Genomic DNA, 21,220 nt, shown 5'->3' with positions numbered 1-21,220 from the left:
CTAGAAACGAAAACATCAGCCCGGGGCAGTGAGCAGCAGCCCTGGAGGAGGAGGGAGTCTGCAGAGAAAAGCGAGGAGGAAAGGTCTAACTCTTCTCTCAGCTGTGGGTTAAAAAAAAGTATAGAAAATGCTGGGGCGAGTTCTTTTGGGATTTTCCCTGGAGCAGAAAGTTGGTATGCCCTGCTGCATATAGTAGTACTGTGACATTTCACAGTCCGTGGGTTACCAGGTCCTACACGATGATTCCCTCAAAGTGGTGGAGGGTTAGAGCGAGGGGGTAGGAGTTAAGAGGACCTGATTCTCCTGTTAGTCCCTGGGTAACACTAATATGTGTCCACCTGCTGGGCCCCAAGTGCCCTCTGGATCAACACACATAGGCTGTCTGTACAACACCAGGAGGGACAGAGGAAGGCCCTCGAGCTCAGAGGGCAAAGAAGTACAGCCCAGGGGGAGGTCCTTGCTCTGGACTCCCATTTCGGCTTCCACCCCAACAGGCGTGTCGTGTCTGCTTGGATCCCCTTTCTGATCTGGGCCCCTACTTGAATCAAAGGGAAGGAGACAGAGCCTCTCAGAGGACCAAGAGCAAAAACGAAGGCTGGACACAAGCGGCTTCTCTCCCCAGCGTCTGGAAAGGTAGTGCTCACCCAGCAATCCTCTAAGATTTTCCACTGTTGATGACATGTGCAGACTGCCGGCGGCCTTCATGGGGACCGAGCTTTGCAGAGGAGGATCAACACTTTGTCATGACCAAAAGCAGTAATGTCTCCTGAGGCGGGCTGTCAGACATCCTACCAGACTATGACCAACGCGTTTGCCTTTCCTCTTACTCATAGTTGCCTTAGATCCAGCACCTAACACACAGGAGCTGTGCCCTAGGCGGGGTGTTCGCTCACAACTCCCACTGGAGGCCACAGCCCTGCTCTATGTAATCGCAAATTTCAATATGCTAACCGGGTTGAGCTGGCCAAGATAAACCTAATGGATTTGGTTTAGTATTTGGTGCCAAGTAATACACAGCTGATTAACCCAGCTCACAGATGCACTGAAATCAGCTGGCTATTCCTTGCGTCTCCATTTACTTCTTCCTCAGGCAGGCATCAAGTGAGAGAGATGACGTTGGCCAGGCCACGCACGGAGATGTGAAAATTGCTTGCAGTTCTCAGCAAGGAGCTGCACCCTGCAAAAGAGCCTTTGGATTGTTGACTCACCAAACTAGACAGTCAGTGTTAAGACAGCTGCGATGCACACAGAACACAGGATGGCTTTGCTGCCTCCTAGGTGGCGAGACAAAGGGATGAGAGGAGAGGGGCAAGGGGGAAGGCAGAAGAATGCCCACTATTTGCAGACCCTGTGGGAACAGTTGCCAAATGGAAATTACTGAAGACATTTGTGAGGGTAACTTGTAGAGATTCTATCAGAGATCTGAACTGGAAAGGGAAGTGGGAAAGTTTGATTTAAGACATCCCAATGCTGAGCTGAGTATGACTGAAAGTCCAACTCGATTCTCAAATACTAAGAGGGAGCAAAATATCTTGATCGACTTCCTATTCTTATTCATCCTGTGCCATACCATTGGGGTTCAAAACTAGGATGGAAAACATCAAGGAAGAATGTTAGTGAATGAAGAAATGGCAAAGGAATATTTTCTCAACAAGAATATTCATTGAGCGCCTTGTATGTGCTAGGCTGGGTGTGGGACTGCCTGCAAGCTGATCATAGTCCGGAGAAGAAGGCAGACATGGTGTTAGGAGAACCCAAGTGGAGGCTGAGAGGTGGGAGCTCCCCTTTCACAAATTCTGTCTCTGAGAAGTCTCTGGGCCTCAGTGTCTCTTCCTAGGACAGTGGTCTTTATTGACATTACTTTACTATGTTTTCAGCTCCTTTATAGAAGCACATGTGTATTTCTGGGCTCTATCCTCAGGGTGTCTGGTTTTTTCTGTATGGGGTAACGAATCTAATTTTTTTTAAGTTCTCTAGGTAATTCTGGTGATGAGCTGGATCTGGAACACTGTCTCAGTAGCCCTGTATCAGATAACTGCACAGTGGTACTAAGGACATGAGGAGAGGCACTAGGAAATTCATACTCTCTCTTGTAATAGGAGATGCAGTGTCTTCTCCTCTGGGAAGCTGGCCCAGGTGGTGTTAGGGGTCCTTCCTCTGTGCTACACTAGTGACCTGTACACTCTCCTTGAGCACAGTCTATTATGATGCTGGCTTATTCTGGGTCTCTTGCTATTCAACTCTGAACTCTGAGAAGACTGTACCATCTTATTCATCTCCTTTTCCCTGATGTTAGCATGAAGTGTGCACAATACATATCTGCTGTGCAGTGAGGAAGCTGCATGACTGTCATGTATTTCTGGGCCCTGCTCACAGGGAGAAAACACGGGCAGGGTCACATGTACATGGAATATCAAAAGAGGTCAGCCAGAAATACCCTTCCATGCTGGGATGACAGGAGTACTCACTGAGGCTGACAGGGGTTGTCTGCTGTGACAGAGCTGCGGCCTGGGCTCTGATTCGAGGCTGCAGAACCTGCTCAAGCTTTCTGGGAGAGTATCAATTTCCCCCCGTTTTCTCAAGCTCACTGTTTCACTTTTTAGTAGCAAATGTGAGAAATGAAAAGCATCTCAATGGGACTTGCAGGAAAACATCCTGGATTCTCAGACAGATCTTTAAGTTCTTAAAAGCAAAACCTTTCGGCTTTCTGAAATGTTACTTCTTTAAGAAGGCAAGTGGGTTTTTTTTCCCCACCGCCAGCTTTAACAAACGCCTATAATAAAGCCACGTTTTCAGAAACTATTAAATAACTGATGATAGACTAAATCTTCTCTAATTTGAAGGCATTAAGAAGCAAAATAGAAAAATATTTTGAAATTCTGTATGTCAGTTGAAACATTAAAAAAGCAAAATATTCTCTCTTCCAAACTGCTTTGCTTTTTAAAGGCTTCACCCTGCATTCTCACCTAAGAACGCCTGTGTGTGGCAGGGGCGGCAAGCACGCGTGCACGGGGAGGGAAGCCAGTGGCGCGAAGGGGCAGCCTGTGAGCTGTCTCAAGAGGTACTGCTTTTTCAGTCGCCCAACCAGCTCAAATTTTTAAAAAAACAGTAAAGTTTTACTGCCATCTCGTGGTACTGTAAGATGTTCACAAGAGGCATGATCTGCTCAGATCCTATAAATGACATCCAAAAACATCCCAGTGGCCCACACAAATATGTTTACCTGTAAAAAGATCAGAATAAGAAATAATCTTGCTTTTTTATTCAAACGGATCATGTGCTTCACTCAACTTGGTTTCAAAAAGACCTCAGGTCTTAAACTAAGGCTACCATGACATTTATTTTGCCATATGTAACAGTTTCACAATGAAAAAGCCTCAACATAAAAAATTACCTTCAAAACCCACTGTGACATTCTCACATAAACTAGCATATTTCACAAACAATAAAGTTCTTTCTTCAATATTCAATCTTTTCAATTTCATCCATGTCTTCAGGGTCGAGCTGATTAATATTGCTGTCTAAAAGAACAAAAGAGAAGAACCAGTCTTACCCCAGGGCCTAACTGGAATCTCATTTCATCCAACTCTGAATTTTTGAAGACAGTGACACCTTTGAAAATATATATACGTTCTTGTGACAGCTTGTATAGAAAGCCTTGGATAGGAACACTCTCTAGATTTGATAGGGAAGGGATGATATCAAAATAACCAATCAATACTGACTAAAATAGCATTAAAATGCACCAGACAACAGAAACTACATGTCTAGGTATCTTGTGGCAGAAAAAATGACAGAGTGCAAGTGCGGGGAGCCTGGGAAGGGCCTGGCGGAGCTCAGGAGGAATGAAGTGGGTGTGTGAATGGGGGCTGGGCTGCAGGACAGCAACAGGGAGACAGATGAAGGCTCCTCCTGAGGTCACGTCCCAAGACCAAGTCTTCAGGAGCTGACCACAGCAACAGTGCATCTTAATGGTTCTCTCCCCGTCCCTCCTCCATTATCCTAACACAGGAGTGCTTAACCAGCTTCCCTGAAGGGTTCACGGATGTGCTACAGTCAGTCTGCAAACCTTTTAAAATTATACTCCAAATCGCATACGTGTGCCTGTGCACATTTCCCTGGGGAGAGTGGCCATTGCCTTCCACAAAGCTTAAGCACCATTTCACCTGAAAGGTGAAAGATATACTTGGAGTCATTCGACTGCTCCTCTTCCCCTGCTCCCCAGCCATCTCCACGGCTTTGGGGCACAGTGTCATCTGAGAAGTGGACATCTCAGGTTCCGTCACCCTCCCCGTTTCCAGGCCAGGAGCCTGGCAGGTTAGCAGAGCCTGCCTTGCTAGACAGGGGGCTGCAGGCAGGGCAGCAGACCTCAGCATTAGACTGTCCCACTTCGGAGGGTGGGGCAAGAGGAAGGGAAACGTAAAAAAGAGGCAGCTGAGGTCAGAATAGAATCATAAGGACTTTATTATTTTGCTTAGAGTGGCCCTTTATAGGACATGTGACAATCTGCTCCAGATCCAAGAATGAGCAATAACATATAAATCTGAGCTCATACGAATTCTACTTGATTTTAAAATTTTTCTTTACCATATACGAATTAATCAACGGTCTCGTGTTAGGAACTCTGGCACTGTGGATGAGAAGCCTTCTAAACCACGGCTCCTGCCCCCATCCTCCCAAAGCCTCTAGGCCCCAGGTCCATGACACGTCAGCTCTGCCAGCATTCAGCAGGCCCACAGCTCCCACTGTGAAAGGTGCTACTTACTGAAGTGATCCTGGATCTTCATAAGCAAGGGCAGCTTCTCCACTTCAATCATGTTGAAGGCAAGGCCTTTTTTCCCAAAGCGTCCTGTCCGCCCTATGCGGTGGAGATAGATCTCATAGTCTGGCTCCTCTGCTTGGTTTACGGGGAGATCAAAGTTCACGACGATCGTGACCTGCTTCACATCAATCCCTAGAAGAGGGAAGACACTGTAGGGCCTGCAACTTTGTCCTCGGGACTCAGCTATTCAGGAACCACATCTGCTGAGGGGATTCTCATTTAACAGACAATTTATAAATCACACCTGGTTCTACATAATTGAAATTGGCACTTCGGTCAGGCAGTTTGCTTGCACAGTATGTCTGTGATGTTCGATAAGAGTGTCAGTAGAAGGTAATTCACAGAGGTCTAAATGTGTACAAAGAGAGAGTGTGAGTGTGTGTGTGTGTGTGTGCGTGTGTTGTGGGGAGGGGTCTCACCCAGCCCACAGAGCCACTCCCTCCTCTCTGCTCCCCCTGTGCCAGGCCCCTTACCCATCGCAGGGCCCCAGCTCTGCTCCGCTCCATGGACCTTGTTCTAACCAGGTCTTTTTGATCCCTTCCTCCAACCGCTACTACACCTTCCAGACTGGTCTCCCCCTGCTCTCTTCACCCACTCCTCTACTTTCTCACCACGGCCCCCACAGCAATGTCCAGAGCACTTGTGTTTAGAACCCAACTGCCCAAATCGTACAGAATAAAGTACAAACCACTCAAGACTTCCAAACTACCTCAAGTCTCATCTCTTCCTCTCCTGACTCACAGGTCCAACAACAGTCACGCGGTCTTGCCATTTCCCAAGCAGACTGTAAATTCTCACCGACCCGAATTCAACCCTTCCTTCAGAATCTTTCACATCTACTGTTTCCACGAAGCCTTCTGTGATCCCCCAGTGCCTCTGTCCTCCAACATGAACAAGCTGTCTGGGTCACAGTCCTTGTCCTCCTTGGACTGTGCGTTGACTCTGGAGCTCTTTGTGCCCTCTTTCCTCTGGGGTCTAAACTGTGCTGTCCAATATGGTAACTGTTAGCCTCATGTGGCAATTCAACATTAAATGAATTCCAATTAAAAATTGAGTTCCTGAGCTGGCCCGGTGGTGCAGTGGTTAAGTTCATACATTCTGCTTCGGTTGCCTGGGGTTCACCAGTCCAGATCCCGGCTGCAGACCTACGCACCACTTGTCAAGCCATGCTGGGGAAGGCATCTCACATAAAATAGAGGAAGATGGGCAAGGATGTTAGCTTAGGACCAGTCCTCAGCAAAAAGCGGAGGATTGGCAGCAGATGTTAGCTCAGGACTAATCTTCCTCAAAAAAAAAATAAAATTGAGTTCCTCAGTCAACTGGCCACATTTTAAATGCTCAATAGCCATATATGGCTAGCGACTACCAATTGGACAGCACAGAATCGAATGCTTCCATCAATGCAGAAATTCCCATTGGATAGGGCTGGTCTAGAGTCAAGAGTCTAGGCAGTGAGCTCCTGAGGGGCAGGGACCTCATCCTCTTTCAGGCTACTCTTCCAAAGTGCCAACATCAGCACTCATGGCAGGTCCTCAGTTCTATCTGCTGAACTAAGAATGAATTAGAAACATGGTTTGAGTATGGTATCTAGGCAAGATAGAGAAGGGGTGAAGAAAGTAGGAAGGCCCATCTGTTGAGAAAACGAAAACTTTTTTCTCAGTAGCCAATAGTTCTAAAATTAAAAACACCTCAGAGGTGATCAACATCATTAGTCATTAGGGAACACAAATGAAAAACATGAGATACCACACAGATCTATTAGAAAGGTTAAAATGAAAAAAAGAGCGCTAATACCAATTGCTGACAAGGATGCAGAGCAACTGGAACTCTCCTACATTGCTGGTGGAAATGAAGACTGGTACAGCCACTTTGGAAAACAGTTCTGCAGTTTCTTATAAAGCTAAACATACACTTATCGTATGACCCAGAAATCCTACTCCTAGTATTTACCAAGAGAAAGGAAAACATATGTCTACACAAGACCCATATATGAATGTTTAATATAGCCTTACTCAAAAAAGCCCCCAACTGTAAACAATCCAAATATCTACCAACTGGTGAATGGACGAACTGTGGTACATCTATTCAATGGAATACTATTCAGCAATAAAAACGAATGAACTGCTGATACATATAACGACACTGATGAATTCAAAAGCATTATGTCAAGTGGAATAAGCCAGACACAAAGGCTACTAACTGTAGGATTTAATTTATATGGCGTTCTGGAAAAGACAAAAATATAGAGACAGAAATTGGATCAGTAGTGGCAGAGAATGACTACAAAGGAACAGAAGGAAATTTTGGGGGGAGATGGAAATGTTCTTTACTTTGATTACCATGATGGTTACATGATTATATTTGTCAAAACTCACTGAACTGTACACTTAAAAATGGTAAATTTTATCATATATAAATTATTATATCAACAAACTTGACTTTAAATTCACACACACACACACACACACACCTCGAGCACAGACATTTGTCGTTATAAGAACTTTCTCTTTCCCATCCCGAAACCTCTGAATGATGGAAGCTCGCTGGTCCACGGTCAGCTCTCCGCTTAACAAAGACACTTGGTGGCCATCCTGCATCATCTTCAGAGTCAACCACTTGGCATTTCGACGAGTCTACATAAAAATCAAAACCCAGCACAGCACCCCAAGTTAAGCAGACTGGCCGTGTGTGCCATGCTCACGGATGCAGGGCAGGGCAGCCGGAAGGGCTGCAAAGAGTTTTATTTCACCTCTCCCTCAATCCTAGAGGAACCTGAGAATGAGGCATGGGACTCTCCCTCCCCCTGCGCTTCTACGGGTCACATCCTGTCAACCTGCCAGAGCTTTGGCTTCTCAGGCAGGAAACAGACATAATAAATATGCTCTACCTACTTCACAGGAGGTCTGACGACAAAATGAAATCCTGTATAACAGTAACATGAGACGCTCTAACAGTGTTGCATGTACGCCAGGCATCTTGCTAAACTCTTTACACACATTATGGTCACTTGGTTTCACAGCAATTTGATGAAGGAGCTACCTAATTTCATTTTAAAAATTAAAAGAAGACCCCAAAGCTTACAAATGTTAAGTAACTTGCCCAAGGTTATGTGCCTAGTCTGCGGCAGAGCTGAGCTTTCTACAAATGTGTTTCAGTGCTGTCCACATGCCAGGCAGGTGCTATTCTAGTGAAAGGGATGGGAAAGTGAGAAAGACGCATGCGATCCTGCTCCCTTGGAGCTTAGAGTGTTCACAGGGGAGTGAGAAACTAAAATCAAGACAGGAACGTGAAAAATGTCAGAGAGCAAAAAAAACATGAAAATAAAAATAGGGTGATATTAACAGTGAGTAACTGAGTGGTTACTTGACTCACAGTAAATTAGGAATAGAAGAGAACATTCTTAATTCGATAAAGGGTATCTATAAAAACCCTACAAGAAACATCAACCTAAATGAGGAAGTGTCAGAAACAATCCCTCTAAAAAGAAGGACGCCTTCTGTTTAACATCATGTTGAAGTCCTACTCCATCACTTAACCTTTCTAAGTTTCACCCAGAAAACACAGATAACTTCTATTCAGAGTTGCTCTGAAGATTAAACTACATGATGTACAACAAGTGCTGAATATGGTGCCCGCCTAGCCTTATGGCACTTAGCATGATTGACCCCACCTCCACCTGCAGGGAAGTCCGGGCGTGACGAGGACAAACCTCAGCAGTTACCTGGCAGAAGATGATGGCCTGGCCAATGGTGATGCCGCCATAGATGTTGCACAGAGCTTGGTATTTGTCTTTCCTGTTCTCGCACAACACATAATACTGTCGGATGTTGTTCAGGGTCAGCTCCTCTTTCCGTAACTTGATAACATTAGGGTCAGGAATGATTCGCTCTGCAAACTGCCACACGGACTCCTCAAAGGTCGCTGAAAAGAGGAGCATCTGGCACTCAGAGGGTAAAGCTCTGGAAGAGAGGAGGGAAGAAGGCCATCACTCAACTGCCACCCTGTCGCTCTCCTTGGAGGAAGCTTCCAGAAAGCACCTCACGCCCACTGCCATCAGCTGCTCCACACACTCGCTCCAGGGTCAGCATGAGGTGCTGCCTGCAACAACCAGCTACATCTTCATGCAAAAAGCCACGTGTCCTGCCCCTCCCTGCAACCAAGAATTTGGAAAAATACATAAACTGAATGAGGAGCTCCAGAGCAAAGTTTAGGTATGTATTCTGGAGGGTATGAGGTTTTTCATGTGAATTTTCTCCTTGGGAGAGGTAGAATCATGGAGCCAAGAGGGTTGGTCTAAATGCTCTTTATGGCAATCATCTCACACACAGTTACTCGGGGATGATGGACACTGAGGCTAGTCATTAGATGGCAGGTGATGTATTTCTTGAGAGGGAAAGAACAAGGGCCACAACTAACTTTATTTGAAACAGGAAGAACCTGGATATAAATAAAAGGGGAGCAAAAGGGGAAAATGCTATTGCGTGTGAAATGTAAACTGAACCCATAATGAATACAGGCTAATTTACATCAAGTTCAGAAACAGGAAAAGTGCATCTATGGAGTGAGCAGTCAGGAGAGAGGTGAAGCCTGGGGAGGAGGTGGGGCTGGTGGTAGGAAGGGGCCAGAGGGACTTTGGGAGCACTGGTACAGTTCTGTCTTGACCTGGGCCATTGTCACAGGAGCAGAGCCTCTTTGTGACGATTCACTCAGCGTTACGCTTACAACTTGTGTATTTCTCTTGCTATATTTTTTCTATCAGTAAAAAAGTTAATTTTTTTAAACAAAATAAAAATGAGAGATCAGAGAGAAGTCACTGCTTTTGAGAAGAAGACAGAGCACTTAGAAGAATGAGCTGTTGGCGCTAAAAGGGAGTGGGAAAGATCATATAGCCCAGTGACTTCCAAATACTATTTAAGCCTCGGGCTTGGGTCATCTGAGGAGCTTTTCAAAACAACCATCTGCTAGACTCTGATCAACTATGGTAGACTGTCTACATGTGTTACCTTCCCAGCTTCCCACGTCCCACTAATATAAAGAGATAAAAAGATACGAATCCAGAAAAGCATGGAGAGTAGGAGAGGAAAAACTGGTGGATGAGCTATTTCAATACGTTTTTGGAAGATGGAAAAGTGTGGTAAACGAGAAAGCGGATGAAGCTACAATACGAGTGCTATAGAGGGAAATGCTGATGAAAAAGGCAGCTAAGTGGCAAAGACAGTGGTTCCCCCAGAACACCGAGAGGTCTAGGACCTGCAAGCACCAGAGACCGGAGAAGGCAGGGAAAAGGACTGGGAATGGCGGTGGTAGGCTAGAAGCCACGAGGAGAATTCTGCATTAGCGGGCGAGAGCCTCTTGGCCATCTGTGATCCTTCACTTGGAAAAGCATGGCACCAGGACTGGTATCCCAAGGCCCGGGGCATTTCATTCCAAAAAGAAAATTTCTATGAATTAGACAAGGAAAGGAAACATGGGCTGTTCTGCAGAATACATTGGATTTCAAAGACTTAGGATGAAAAAAGGAATGTAAAATATTTCACTAATAATATGGTATTAATTATATCGATTACTTGTTGAAACGCTATTTTTGATACATTGGGTTAAATAAAATATAACATGAATTTCACCTGTTTCTTTTCTTAACGTGGCTACTAGAAAATTTAAAATTACATGTGTAGCTTGCATTATATTTCGATTGGGCAGTACTGTGATTTAATCTTTTTTAAGCAAAAGGAAGGAAAACTGAACAATGGAGGGATGACCAACCAACATATATGCTCTATCTAATTATTACTTAATATTCTCTTAAGTAGAAAGCCCTTTTTGACAAGTGAATCTTGCCTGGAGTTTGGAATCTTTCATTTGCTGTTATATACAAACATACCAACTTATTGGTAAGGAATGGCAAGAAGGGAGTCTTGCCTGATCTTTCACCAAAATTACTTGAAATAGGAAGTCTGGCTGAAAATATGTGTAAGGAGCAGTTGGACGCTGAAGCAGCTGCTTCAGGCAGCTATGCATGTACCAGCAGAAGACTAAAGGTTGATTCTGCGCAGAAATTCCAGACTTGGGGATACCATTCTCAGTAGAAGGTGAGGGTAAAGCATAGAGCTAAAAACAGGGGATCAAGTGGAAACATGCATACGAAGGGTGGACTCCTCTCAGTCCCTTCCCCTGCCCTGCTTCCAGAACGTCAGCAACCAAGTGGCTATCCCCCAGGAAGGAGAAGAGAGACATTCATAGTCCCAAAGACCTAGGACAATCATCCTCAAGTGAAGCTTCCCAAGTTATAAGCCTCCACCATGAGCACAGAGCTGTCAATAAGCTACTTTGTTCCTCATCTTAGATTATGAAAGGCTGGCCACATATCACCAGATGAGAAGGAAGGCCCACCACAAAAGACAGGGACTGTAGAAACAAACAAAAAAGGAAGCTTAGATCATTCAGAGACAATGTGGAGAACAGAAAAAAGGTCTTAAATACTATAATTAACATCCTTAGAGAGACAACAGTAGCATATTGCATCCATAACACAAGAAAAGGAAACTATGGACAAGAAACAGAGAACATCACCCATATGATCCAGAAAGGATAGAAAAAGAAGGTGAAACGACAGTGTTACTTTAATGATGGATGGAAGGACATATACAACTGGGTTAAAGAGGTAAATAATGAAAACAGAGCATACTGCACCACATGAGGGAAGAATCTGGGACTGGGCATGGTGGAGAAGGGGATGTGAAAAGCACAGGGAGACTGAATCGCTTAAGTTCAGGACGCGACAGGCAATACTTCCAAATGAAAAGTTTTTTTGCCTCTTCAAAACACACCAGTGCTCAGCTGGAAACAGTGGGCATGAATTCGTTTGGCCATTCCAAACAAATGGACATGCCTTATTGACCCTTCCCTCGATATCCCTATGAAACTGAATCAACTGACATTTCCTGGTTCGGAGGCTACAAATAAAATGTCCTGTGGGTGAACAAATGGGGAAATTTTGATAGCAGATGTCTTACCTCTTTCAGAGGAGAGCTGATTCTGCTCTCTATGCTTTCTATAGCATATCAAGTGTCATGCTTTCTATAGCATATCAAGTGATATGTCAAATCACAGCAACCAAAAATATATTCCCCCTATTTCTTAGGTACTTGGATTTGAAAAATGGAATTTCAAAGTATCTTCTTGACTTCTATGAAGTTGTAATAAAGCACAAAAATTATAAAACAAAAGACTGTTGATACGGTATCCAAATACAAACTAGCTTTGCTCAACTATCTGCATGTGCAGCAGACACTGCAAATGTAAATTTCAAACTATAAACTTATTTTTTTTTTGAGGAAGATTCGCCCTGAGCTAACATCTGTGCCAATCTTCCTCTATTTTATATGTGAAATGCTGCCACAGTGTGGCTTGATGAGTGGTGTGTAGGTCCGTGCCTGGGATCTGAACCATGAACCCCAGGCCACAGAAGCGGAGCATGCAAACTTAACCACTATGCTTCTGGCCCGGCCCCATCAAATTATAAGCTTCTTATCAAAGAAAATGAAAAGATCTTACCAGTTAAATGTCCTGCATAGTTTGTACATACTCTGTAAAGGCATACAATTTGCTTACCCGTGATATTGAGCTTTTCATTAACAAAGTTTTGATAATGTAGTTATTAAAATGTAGATAAAGTTTATCACGATGGTCACTTTTCAGTTTCCTCAAAACTTGCAGAAGCACTTAAGATTTTTAACTGTATAGAAATAGAAGATAGCCATCTTACACACATGCCTACAAGATGATCATTGTTGCTGGCCACTGAAAAGATTTAAAACGCTGGTCTGCCATAAAATCGTATTTTCAAAGTTTGAGACAAAAAGAATGTCCATTTCCAATTTGGAAATAGATTAAGGATGAGAATGGGGAAAAATATTATAGTAAAACAAAAATTATATGCTGTTTCTCCAAAACTATAATGACAGCTGTAACAACAGGTTTGGAGAGCAACCAGCCCAGGCTGACACTGGAGACAGGGAGCTTGGGAGATCTGCAGGAAGGAAATGGATGGACTTTTAAAATGTATTTGACTATTTGAGATATCACTGACATATGATATGCATGATGAAACAGGTAAAGAAAAACCAAAGGTCCTTAAACAGTGATAAAATTAAACAAAAGAAATTAAGCAATTATTACTTCTAGGGGAACAAGTTGTATAAGAAAAACATAATTATAATAATACACTGCTTAACAATATTTATAATGTCATAGTGATATCAATACTGACTGTTAATGTAACTAAACTTTTCTGATATAACCACAGGGAGGTGACAGAGGGGACAGGAAGTGAGAGTGGGTGGTGGAATCAAAGAACTGAATTCCTACCTCCTGTACTGGGGAGTCGGTAGACTGACTATACATCAAGAAATAGCAACATGAGCACATTATTTAGAGAGATGAAGGTTAATAGCAGAACAGAGGTATTCTCTAGGGGATGGGGCAGGGCATTACTGCTTTTCATTACAAGTCTGTCAATACTATTTGAATTTAACACTGAGCTTATAAATACTTTATTTAAAAATAAGTGACATAGATTCCTAAAGCCACTCCCAGAAATTCTGATGCAGTCAGTCTCAAGGTGAGGCCTGGTAATCTGTCATTTTAAGCCCCTCAGGTGATTCTGAGAGAGAGGCCTAGGACGAGAGGATTTATTTAACAAATGAGAGGCAAAGTCAGGACTAGACCACCAGGCTCCTGATGGCAGATTACTTACTGTCTTCTCTATACCACTTAACCACTGTGTCCTCACAGTAGCCCTATTAGGTTTTAATAAACTCTCTTTGGAATTTTGCTGGAAAAACAGAAAACTGTTGGCAAAATCTGGTGCATCGCACCATATGGATCCCACCCGTAAGCCTGTGGTGCAAAAGGAAAGCCGTCAGGCAAGACCACAAGGTGAAGAAGTTCAAAACTTACTGCAGGCTGAAGGACTGCTGAGCTGGTGAAAACAAGGACAGCTCCAGTTTGTTTAAAGGTGAAGAAAGTGGGGAATTAAGCAGCAAAGACAATTAGGAACTGCAGACAAATGAAATTCCTTGTCTGGACAAAGATCCAGGAAGAAAGGATGACTGAGGATTACCTTTGAATACGAATGCTTTGATCCGAGAACCCTTGTGTGTCGATCATCACATCGGCTTCATCCAGGACAAACACACGAATCTTAGTCAGATCAATTAACTTTCGCTTGAAACACCAATCTAGGACAGTCCCGGGAGTGCCGATTACAATCTGTTTGGTGACGTCAGTGCCTCTGGGAACTAGGGAGAAAAGGTTTGAAGGGCTCCTTCAGATGCAAACGACTCTAGCAGCCCACAATTCAGGGCAACACCACATACAACTCTCTTTTTTTTTATAGGTAATTTTATTGAGATTATAATGGTTTATAACATTGCGTAATTTTGGGTGTACATTACTGTTTATCAATTCCTGAAGACACTTCATCGTGCTCACCCCTAGGAGTCTAGTTTTTATCCATCACCATACATATGTGCCGCTTTGTCCCTTTTGCCCACTCCCCAACCCTCTTCCCCTCTGGTAACCACCAATTTGCTCTCTTTATCCATGTATTTGTTGTCTTTCACATGTGAGTGAAATCATCCAGTATTTGTCTTTCTGTCTCTGGCTTATTACAACTCTTAATGATTTTCCAAGAGCAAACTCTGAGCGTCATTGGGTTTTTTATTTTCCAGAGTTTTAGGATAAATTCCCAAGTTTCTAGCCTTATGGTAATGATAATACTCCTGCATATGTGATTCTTCCCCACAGTCATTTAAAAAGCCACTCCGCAGCAACCCCACTGTCCTACAGAAATACCGGCACAGCTGTGAAAACCCTACAAACCTCCGCAAACGGAAAACAATCAAAATGTCTATCAATAGTAAATAAATTATGGAACATTATGCAGCCAGTCAACAGAATGAGGTGGGGCTCTATTTACTGACAGGGAAAGCTGTCCAAAACATGTAAGTTTTGGAAGAGTATGGAAAAAATGCTCCCATTTTTGTAAACATGCTAGGAAAACAATTTATATGTGATTCATGCGTATGAGCTCAAAAAAAGCAAAAAACAAAGGTCTGTTAACAAAACTGTAGTTATCTTTGGAAATAGGTGTTTAGAGGACAAGGAAGAATAACTTTCACTTTTACCTTCTAATCTTGTGTGTTTTAGAGATTTTTTTCGCTATATGCATACAATACTTTAATGAAAAAGTTAAACAATAAAAGCTATTCTGCACCAAACAACTGAGCCTCAAAGGAAATAATATACAAAAGCATCATCTTGCAGGACGTGGAAATGATGCAGCTGACATTTACTGGGTCCTTATTATGTGCCCAGCGTTGTGCACAGTGCTTTATCTATATCATCTCATGTAATTCTAACAACTCTATGATACAGCTGCCATTACATCCTCCATTTTAGAGATGAGAAAGCAGAGAACTTATATAACATGCTTGTTAGTGGAGGAGTCAGGACTTAAAAAATCCGCCAGAACTGGCTTACTGATACATACTTTGATTCCCTCGAACGGCGTACATCACTTGAACATCCACACAGAATTTTCCCATCCGTTCAACCACACGGCCAGTTTGCAGAGCCAATTCATAAGTAGGAGCCAGGCAGAGGCACTGTGAGTTAGAGAGAGAAAGGGGACGGAGAAAGGTTCGCATGAGCCATCATGCAGATGTGAAATAGAATTAAAATTTGTACTGGGAGAGGCACAAAAGTAAAACTGGAAATTTTGAATAAAGTATTTCAAATTGAATGCAATTTAGCAGTAGATCTGAGCAGATCAATTTAGCAATAGATCTGAGGTGAAGTTGAGTTTGGAGGGGAGGGTAGAAGGGCAGAGGGTTGGAGAAATAGCTACCTTTCATATATTCCTCTCTAAAGGGTTATGAAGAAACACTGGTTTGGTGGGGGAAGAATGGGATGTAGGGAGGCTGGGAATCAAAAAGAGAGGGAATGCAAGACAAATTACAGCTTGAGTATGATCCCCATGACCTCTTGCCTGCTATTAAAATTCTCCCTATTTCCAGAACACTCCCTGCGTGATCTAATCCATCTTATACATCTGTGGCAGAATGTTCCCTCAAACTCTTTCATCTATTACTTCCATCCCCCCTGTGGCTGATGGTGGCTGCTGAATGAAGATGTTGATGGAAGAAGCTGGTGATATTTAATATATTTATGTGCTTCAGTTAAGGATCTGTGATAGAGAGGAGATGGAAACACAGCTAAAGTGCTAAAAACCGTTTCCACACATTTCTCAACATGTGCTCAAGCATAGCTTTTCCTGAAGAATTTTTATTCATAGTAGCAAACCACAAATATAAATTTCACTGAACTTGTCTAAAAAAAAAAGCACAAGACTTCATACACCTGGCATTAGTCATGCACAACCACAGCTTATCTTGCTGATCAGATGGTAAGCTTCCTGAGGGAACCCTCGTCTTCCCCACAGCATTGGCGCACTCAAGACTCAGGTATTCAGCTTGTCAAATGAATTGACGAGTACAGTTTGGAGAAAGAGGGAAAGATAACCAGATACCTTCCCTCAGGGGAAGCTGGGCTAGGAGAATGGCAAGCTCAGTTCCACTCCCCGCTCAGTCACCCTCTGACATCTGTAACTGTATGTGAGACACTCCCTCTCCAAGCCTGTTTCCTCCTCTGCTAAATGATCTTCTAGTTCTATAGCTATCAATATTGAATGCTCACTTTATGCCAAGCACAGAGCTAAAGAGTACATTATTTCCTTTAGTCTGCATGACAATCCTATGAGGCAAGTATTCATTATTTCATTAGTTCAATGTTTAATCAGTGGTTTCTGGAAGCCAGGCACTGTGCTTGGAGTTAGGACTCAAGGGTGAACAGAACAACTACGATCCATGCTTTTATAGATGTTATCTTTACAGACAAGGAAATAGACTCAGAAAGATTTACTAACTTGCCTAAGACATTCAGCTAGTAAGCAGAGAGGCTGGGACTGGACCTGGTCAAACTATAAAGCCTGTGCTCTCAATCACTGTCCCATACTGTGGCCTAATACTCTACGACCTTATGAAAGAAGGTCTATTCTAAATATTATCATATCATTGCCTATTACTAAAATATCACTGGCATTGCAAGCATTCCCATCTCTCTCTCAGCCTTTCCTTACCTGTGGGAACAATTCCAAGGCATTAACTCTGCTTAGCATTGCCAAGACAAAAGCAGCTGTTTTTCCTGTTCCAGACTGGCTCTGGGCTATGAGGTTCTGGGGTCTGTAGGAAAGAGGAGACCACTGGGCATAAACTGAATACAAGAGCCTGTGCACAAACTGAATATAAGAGACTAAAAATAACCAAGTTGGAATACCACTACCCTGGAAACTCACGGATGTGCCAGCATCATAGGGAGAGCCATCTCTTGGATTTTGGATGGCCTATTAAATCCCATCGCATAGATCCCTTTTAGTAACTCTTCCTTTCTGTCAAGAAAAAAAAATCTTACACTTAAAGATTACGGACTGGTTAGCAGCCTCAGAAACACACACTTGAAAGGTGCATTTCTAAATTAAGCCACTTTGCAACTCAGCTTCAAAAGCAGTATTTAGAAATATATAATTTATAGCTCAACTCCAAAACATATACAATCATGCCTATACAGTTGGACTACTGAAATAATAACCTATGCTATAAGCCTAGGCTAAGGATAATAATAAGAGCCTAATGTTGAACTTTCTGTTGAACCAAGCAAAAAAGGAAAAACTCATCTGATAGAAATATATCAATTTGCTAGGAGAGTTTTATTTTCCACACAAGCAGAAAACCAATTGAGATTTACTGTTTAATTCTTTTAAATGAATGACAAACTTTCATGTTTTACCACTAATGTCAGAGAAGACAAAATTTTATTTAGGTGATTCTTCTATCAACTCTCTCTAGGAGCAGAAGACATAATATTACCTCATTCTCCTGAGCCAGTATTTTTAAATGCATCTTTCCTGAGGTCTCATGATAGATGTTAGAAAGAGGAAAGAGAAGTAGGCTGGAACACTTCCACCTTCAGTGACATGCACATTTTGGATGTGCTTACTTGTAGATAGCTGGTAGCCAACTTAGAATTATATGTAGGCTTCTCCTGCCATTTAGAAAAGGTCTGAGCCTTAGAAGTTTGGATTTTCTCCCTTTACATAAGTCTGTATCAGGAAATCTCTTTGTTAAAATACATTTCCTTAATACCAATTCATAAATTCCTAGGATATGAAAACCCATTTTGGAAAGTTATTCATTTTAATACCATTTGAAACAAAATATAATTAGGAAGGAAAAAGCTTGTAACTAAAGGAGATGGGAGAGGATATGTGGGTCAACAATGTCCCTGCCTCTGTATTCTAGAATGGAGAGTAGCAATATGGCTGTGTCACGCTTAGCTATTCCCCTCAGCACAGTAAGGTTAAAATATTTTACCATGAAAAATGTTCTCAATTCATTGGAGAATTCAGGTATCCTAGTGTTCCTCTTTGAGCTATATTTTAATTGCATGCAAAATGTATACAGCCCATTTTAATATTGAATATTAGAACACGAAGGCAATTCTGATGGTTTTATTATTGGCAGTGTAGTTGGTTCTGTGCTATGCTTTCCAGCATTTTCCCATACTAAAAGAGTAAAAATACTCACAGCCGCAGCTCTTCAAACGTTTTCACTGAGTAGAGTGGAGAGCTGGGATCCTTTTGTAAAACTTCGACTCGGTGACTGGATTCTACTAAGGATTGTCGGATTAACTTGTTTAAAAGTGAATTAGATGCCAAATCCACTAGAAAGAGCAAGAGTAAAAAAAAGGGGATATTGCAGGGGAAAAAAATCAAGCCTCTTCAATGACATCTAGTAAGTTGCTCCCTCCCATTTAGTGTTTCTATACCAAGCAACTGCTCCGACTCTCACCTTTCTTCTAAAAGAAGGTTCTAGAAAGAATGATGAAGCACTGAGAATTCCTTTCATGAGGATCCAGTTTTTTATGCTCTGCTATTACAGTAAACTCAAGCAAGCCTGCACCCATTGCCACTAGACCTAATTTTTCTTTGTCAGCTGAAAATTCTTAACTCATTCCTGCATATTCCATTTCAACTTCCTCTAAATAAACACACCCCACTCCTAATTTAGTATTTCTTCTGATATTCACTATTTATAAAGAAAATAGAAGCAAAGACAGTTCTTTTGCAATTGAGATTATTCACTCATAGTGTCCAAGTCACGATTAACTGAAACAGAATGCTAGTAGATACATGCAAATGAATTTATCTCCTACCTACATCTTCTTCATCATCATCTTCGGTGTTATTAATAGAACCATCTAAAAGGATAGAAGAGAAATAATACACGTAACAATATATTCTGAACAGAAATGTAAAGTGTATTATCCCAATTTCTCTTGATGACTGTGTGCACTGACAGGAAGGGTCATCCAGGGAAGGAGTGGGTAAAAAGATTGGGAAGGTAACCGAAGGCCCTGAATGTTAAATTATGGGAACCAAAGGTATCTCAGTTGCCAGGGACATGAGGAAAGCAACGCTTTTTAATTAATTAAGGCCAATCTGCTTTACCCTAACAACACTCACCTACGTTTGGGATTGTAGTACTCTTAATACCCCGAAGGTTCTTCCGGGGGTGGATGAGGTTTGAAAACTATTGAAAGACACAAATTTCAACCAATATTAGGAAGCAAGCCATCAAGCAGCCCAGTGCTCCCCCCTAACAGGCGCTGGAAGGGAGGCAGGGAAGACCACCCGAATACTACAGTGTTAGGTAACAATGGATTCCTTACAGGAATAGGCCTCCTGAATGAATTATCCTAAAATTGGTGGAGACTTTCTGCTGCCCCTGGACGTGAAGTTCCTCTTTAAAGGCCTCTAGTCTAAATGTGGCAGTCCTTGGGGGTCACAGCACAAGCAAGGGATGGCGGATAGGAAAGCGCTTTGATCGATAGGGTAAAAGCCAGCCGAGGCTAAATGGTCAAATTGGGAGACCAGAAAGCTCAGAGTCTAGTTGGGACTACCAGCTGCTTTCCTTCCCGGCACTTCCAAGTGTCTTCATTTTGCCCTTTCAAAGCAAAGGTCTTTTTCTCTCTTGTGGTCTCCTTTCCCGTGACCCTCTTCCAAATCCTTGCCACATCTCCCCTCCACCATCTGACACCCCACTCCAAAGGCTAGCGAGGCTCCCCTACCCCTCCCCAGCAGACTTCCCTCTGGGAGTGCTGTTCGAGCCCCCGCCCCTTTGCCCTTCCCGGCTCGGTGGCGGTTACGTGGCTGTTCAGCCGCTCGCTCTCCGCCGCCCCGGCATCGCCTGCCCAAAGTAACGACGCCATAGCTCCGATCGCTGCTCCCGCCCCCAGCACGTGCGTCCGCCACAGGCGCGAGGCAGTGCCTGGCCCACTCGGCGACCAATGGGCTTTCTCAGGGGGCAGGGTTATGCGCCCGTGACCACCCGCTGCGCGGCGCGCAAGCGCCGGAGCCTGGGAAGGGGGAGGGGTGGGGAGCGGGGGGAGGGGTGGGGAGCGGAGGGAGGGGCCCGCAGGAGGAGGGGTAGAACTGCACAGATCAGCCAGATTTTTGTTTGGCCATCCCAGAGCCCGGGCCAGGTGTTAGAAACCGGGGAGGGGGCGCGATCCTGGTGAACAGTCGCCTGCTGCTGAGCTCTGCTAAGCCAACAACAGCTTGGGACTCTTAATTGGCAGCAATCTTCTTACCGATTTGAGAGTCCTACCTCCCTTATTTACCCCACCGCCCACTACCCAGACAATTCTCCTGGAGGTGAGGCTGGACTCCCCCCTCCCACCCCAACCCGCTTCAAGCTCTCGCCCTCGCGTTTCCCCCAAAATTCCCGCTTCTACATTACAAGACCTCAGAAAGGCTAGCGAATTGCATAGGAAAGTGGAGGGTCAAAATGGGTGTGCCATCTGGCAAATGAATTTGAATGCGAAAGATGCGGAGAGAAAGTAAAGTTGATCAATTTTAACTACTATCTCTGTTCCTTGATACCTTGATGTTTCCACGTACCGGCTTATTTTAATTTTATTTCTAATATGTCTCCCTTGCTAAAACAATCGTGAGAAAACTGTTTTCCTTACAACTTCCACCTCCTACTTGCACCTTCACAATCCAGGATAGATCCCTGGTACTACTGATGGCTAAATTTGGACAGAAGAACCAGACTTTTTCCAGTTTCCTGACGGGAATCTTGAAATTTGGATCAGCACCTCTGGAAAAACCCGTAAAAACCTACTCATGATCTCTCCGTGGTGCTGAAGCAAGACTCCTCAGCTCTGTTCGGTCACTCTTAGGCACCTCAGTTGTTTGTTTTGAGGATGTCATATTCC

General features: G+C 43.4%; 1 protein-coding gene across 1 annotated transcript; it reads right to left on the bottom strand.

The window, feature by feature from the left end:
• Positions 1 to 3,273: 3,273 nt before the first annotated feature.
• Positions 3,274 to 20,209, bottom strand: DDX25 (DEAD-box helicase 25). The gene is made up of 12 exons (XM_046686086.1): positions 20,147 to 20,209; positions 19,464 to 19,530; positions 19,154 to 19,198; positions 18,526 to 18,661; positions 17,238 to 17,330; positions 17,022 to 17,124; positions 15,375 to 15,489; positions 13,944 to 14,121; positions 8,544 to 8,781; positions 7,293 to 7,455; positions 4,766 to 4,954; positions 3,274 to 3,521 (listed from the first exon to the last, which is right to left on the bottom strand). The coding sequence occupies exons 1-12, from the start codon at positions 20,207 to 20,209 to the stop codon at positions 3,460 to 3,462; spliced, it is 1,452 nt and encodes a 483-aa protein (XP_046542042.1). The 3' UTR covers positions 3,274 to 3,459.
• Between the last annotated feature and the right edge of the window lie 1,011 nt (positions 20,210 to 21,220).

The sequence above is a fragment of the Equus quagga genome, chromosome 14 (assembly GCF_021613505.1).
Source record: "Equus quagga isolate Etosha38 chromosome 14, UCLA_HA_Equagga_1.0, whole genome shotgun sequence".
NCBI lineage: Eukaryota > Metazoa > Chordata > Mammalia > Perissodactyla > Equidae > Equus > Equus quagga.
Note: the sequence above shows the minus strand (reverse complement) of the source record. Positions and strands in the feature narration are given on the sequence as shown.

What these genes read in the sequence shown, in the direction of transcription:
- DDX25 (XM_046686086.1), bottom strand. Translation starts at nt 20,209, where the DNA reads ATGGCGTCGTTACTTTGGGCAGGCGATGCCGGGGCGGCGGAGAGCGAG. An exon ending in GCGAGCGGCTGAACAGCCAC is followed by an intron (nt 19,531 to 20,146) that starts GTAACCGCCACC and finishes GTCTTTCAATAG; the next exon opens with TTTTCAAACCTCATCCACCC. An exon ending in GAAGATCCAGGATCACTTCA is followed by an intron (nt 3,522 to 4,765) that starts GTAAGTAGCACC and finishes TTGTTCTTTTAG; the next exon opens with ACAGCAATATTAATCAGCTC.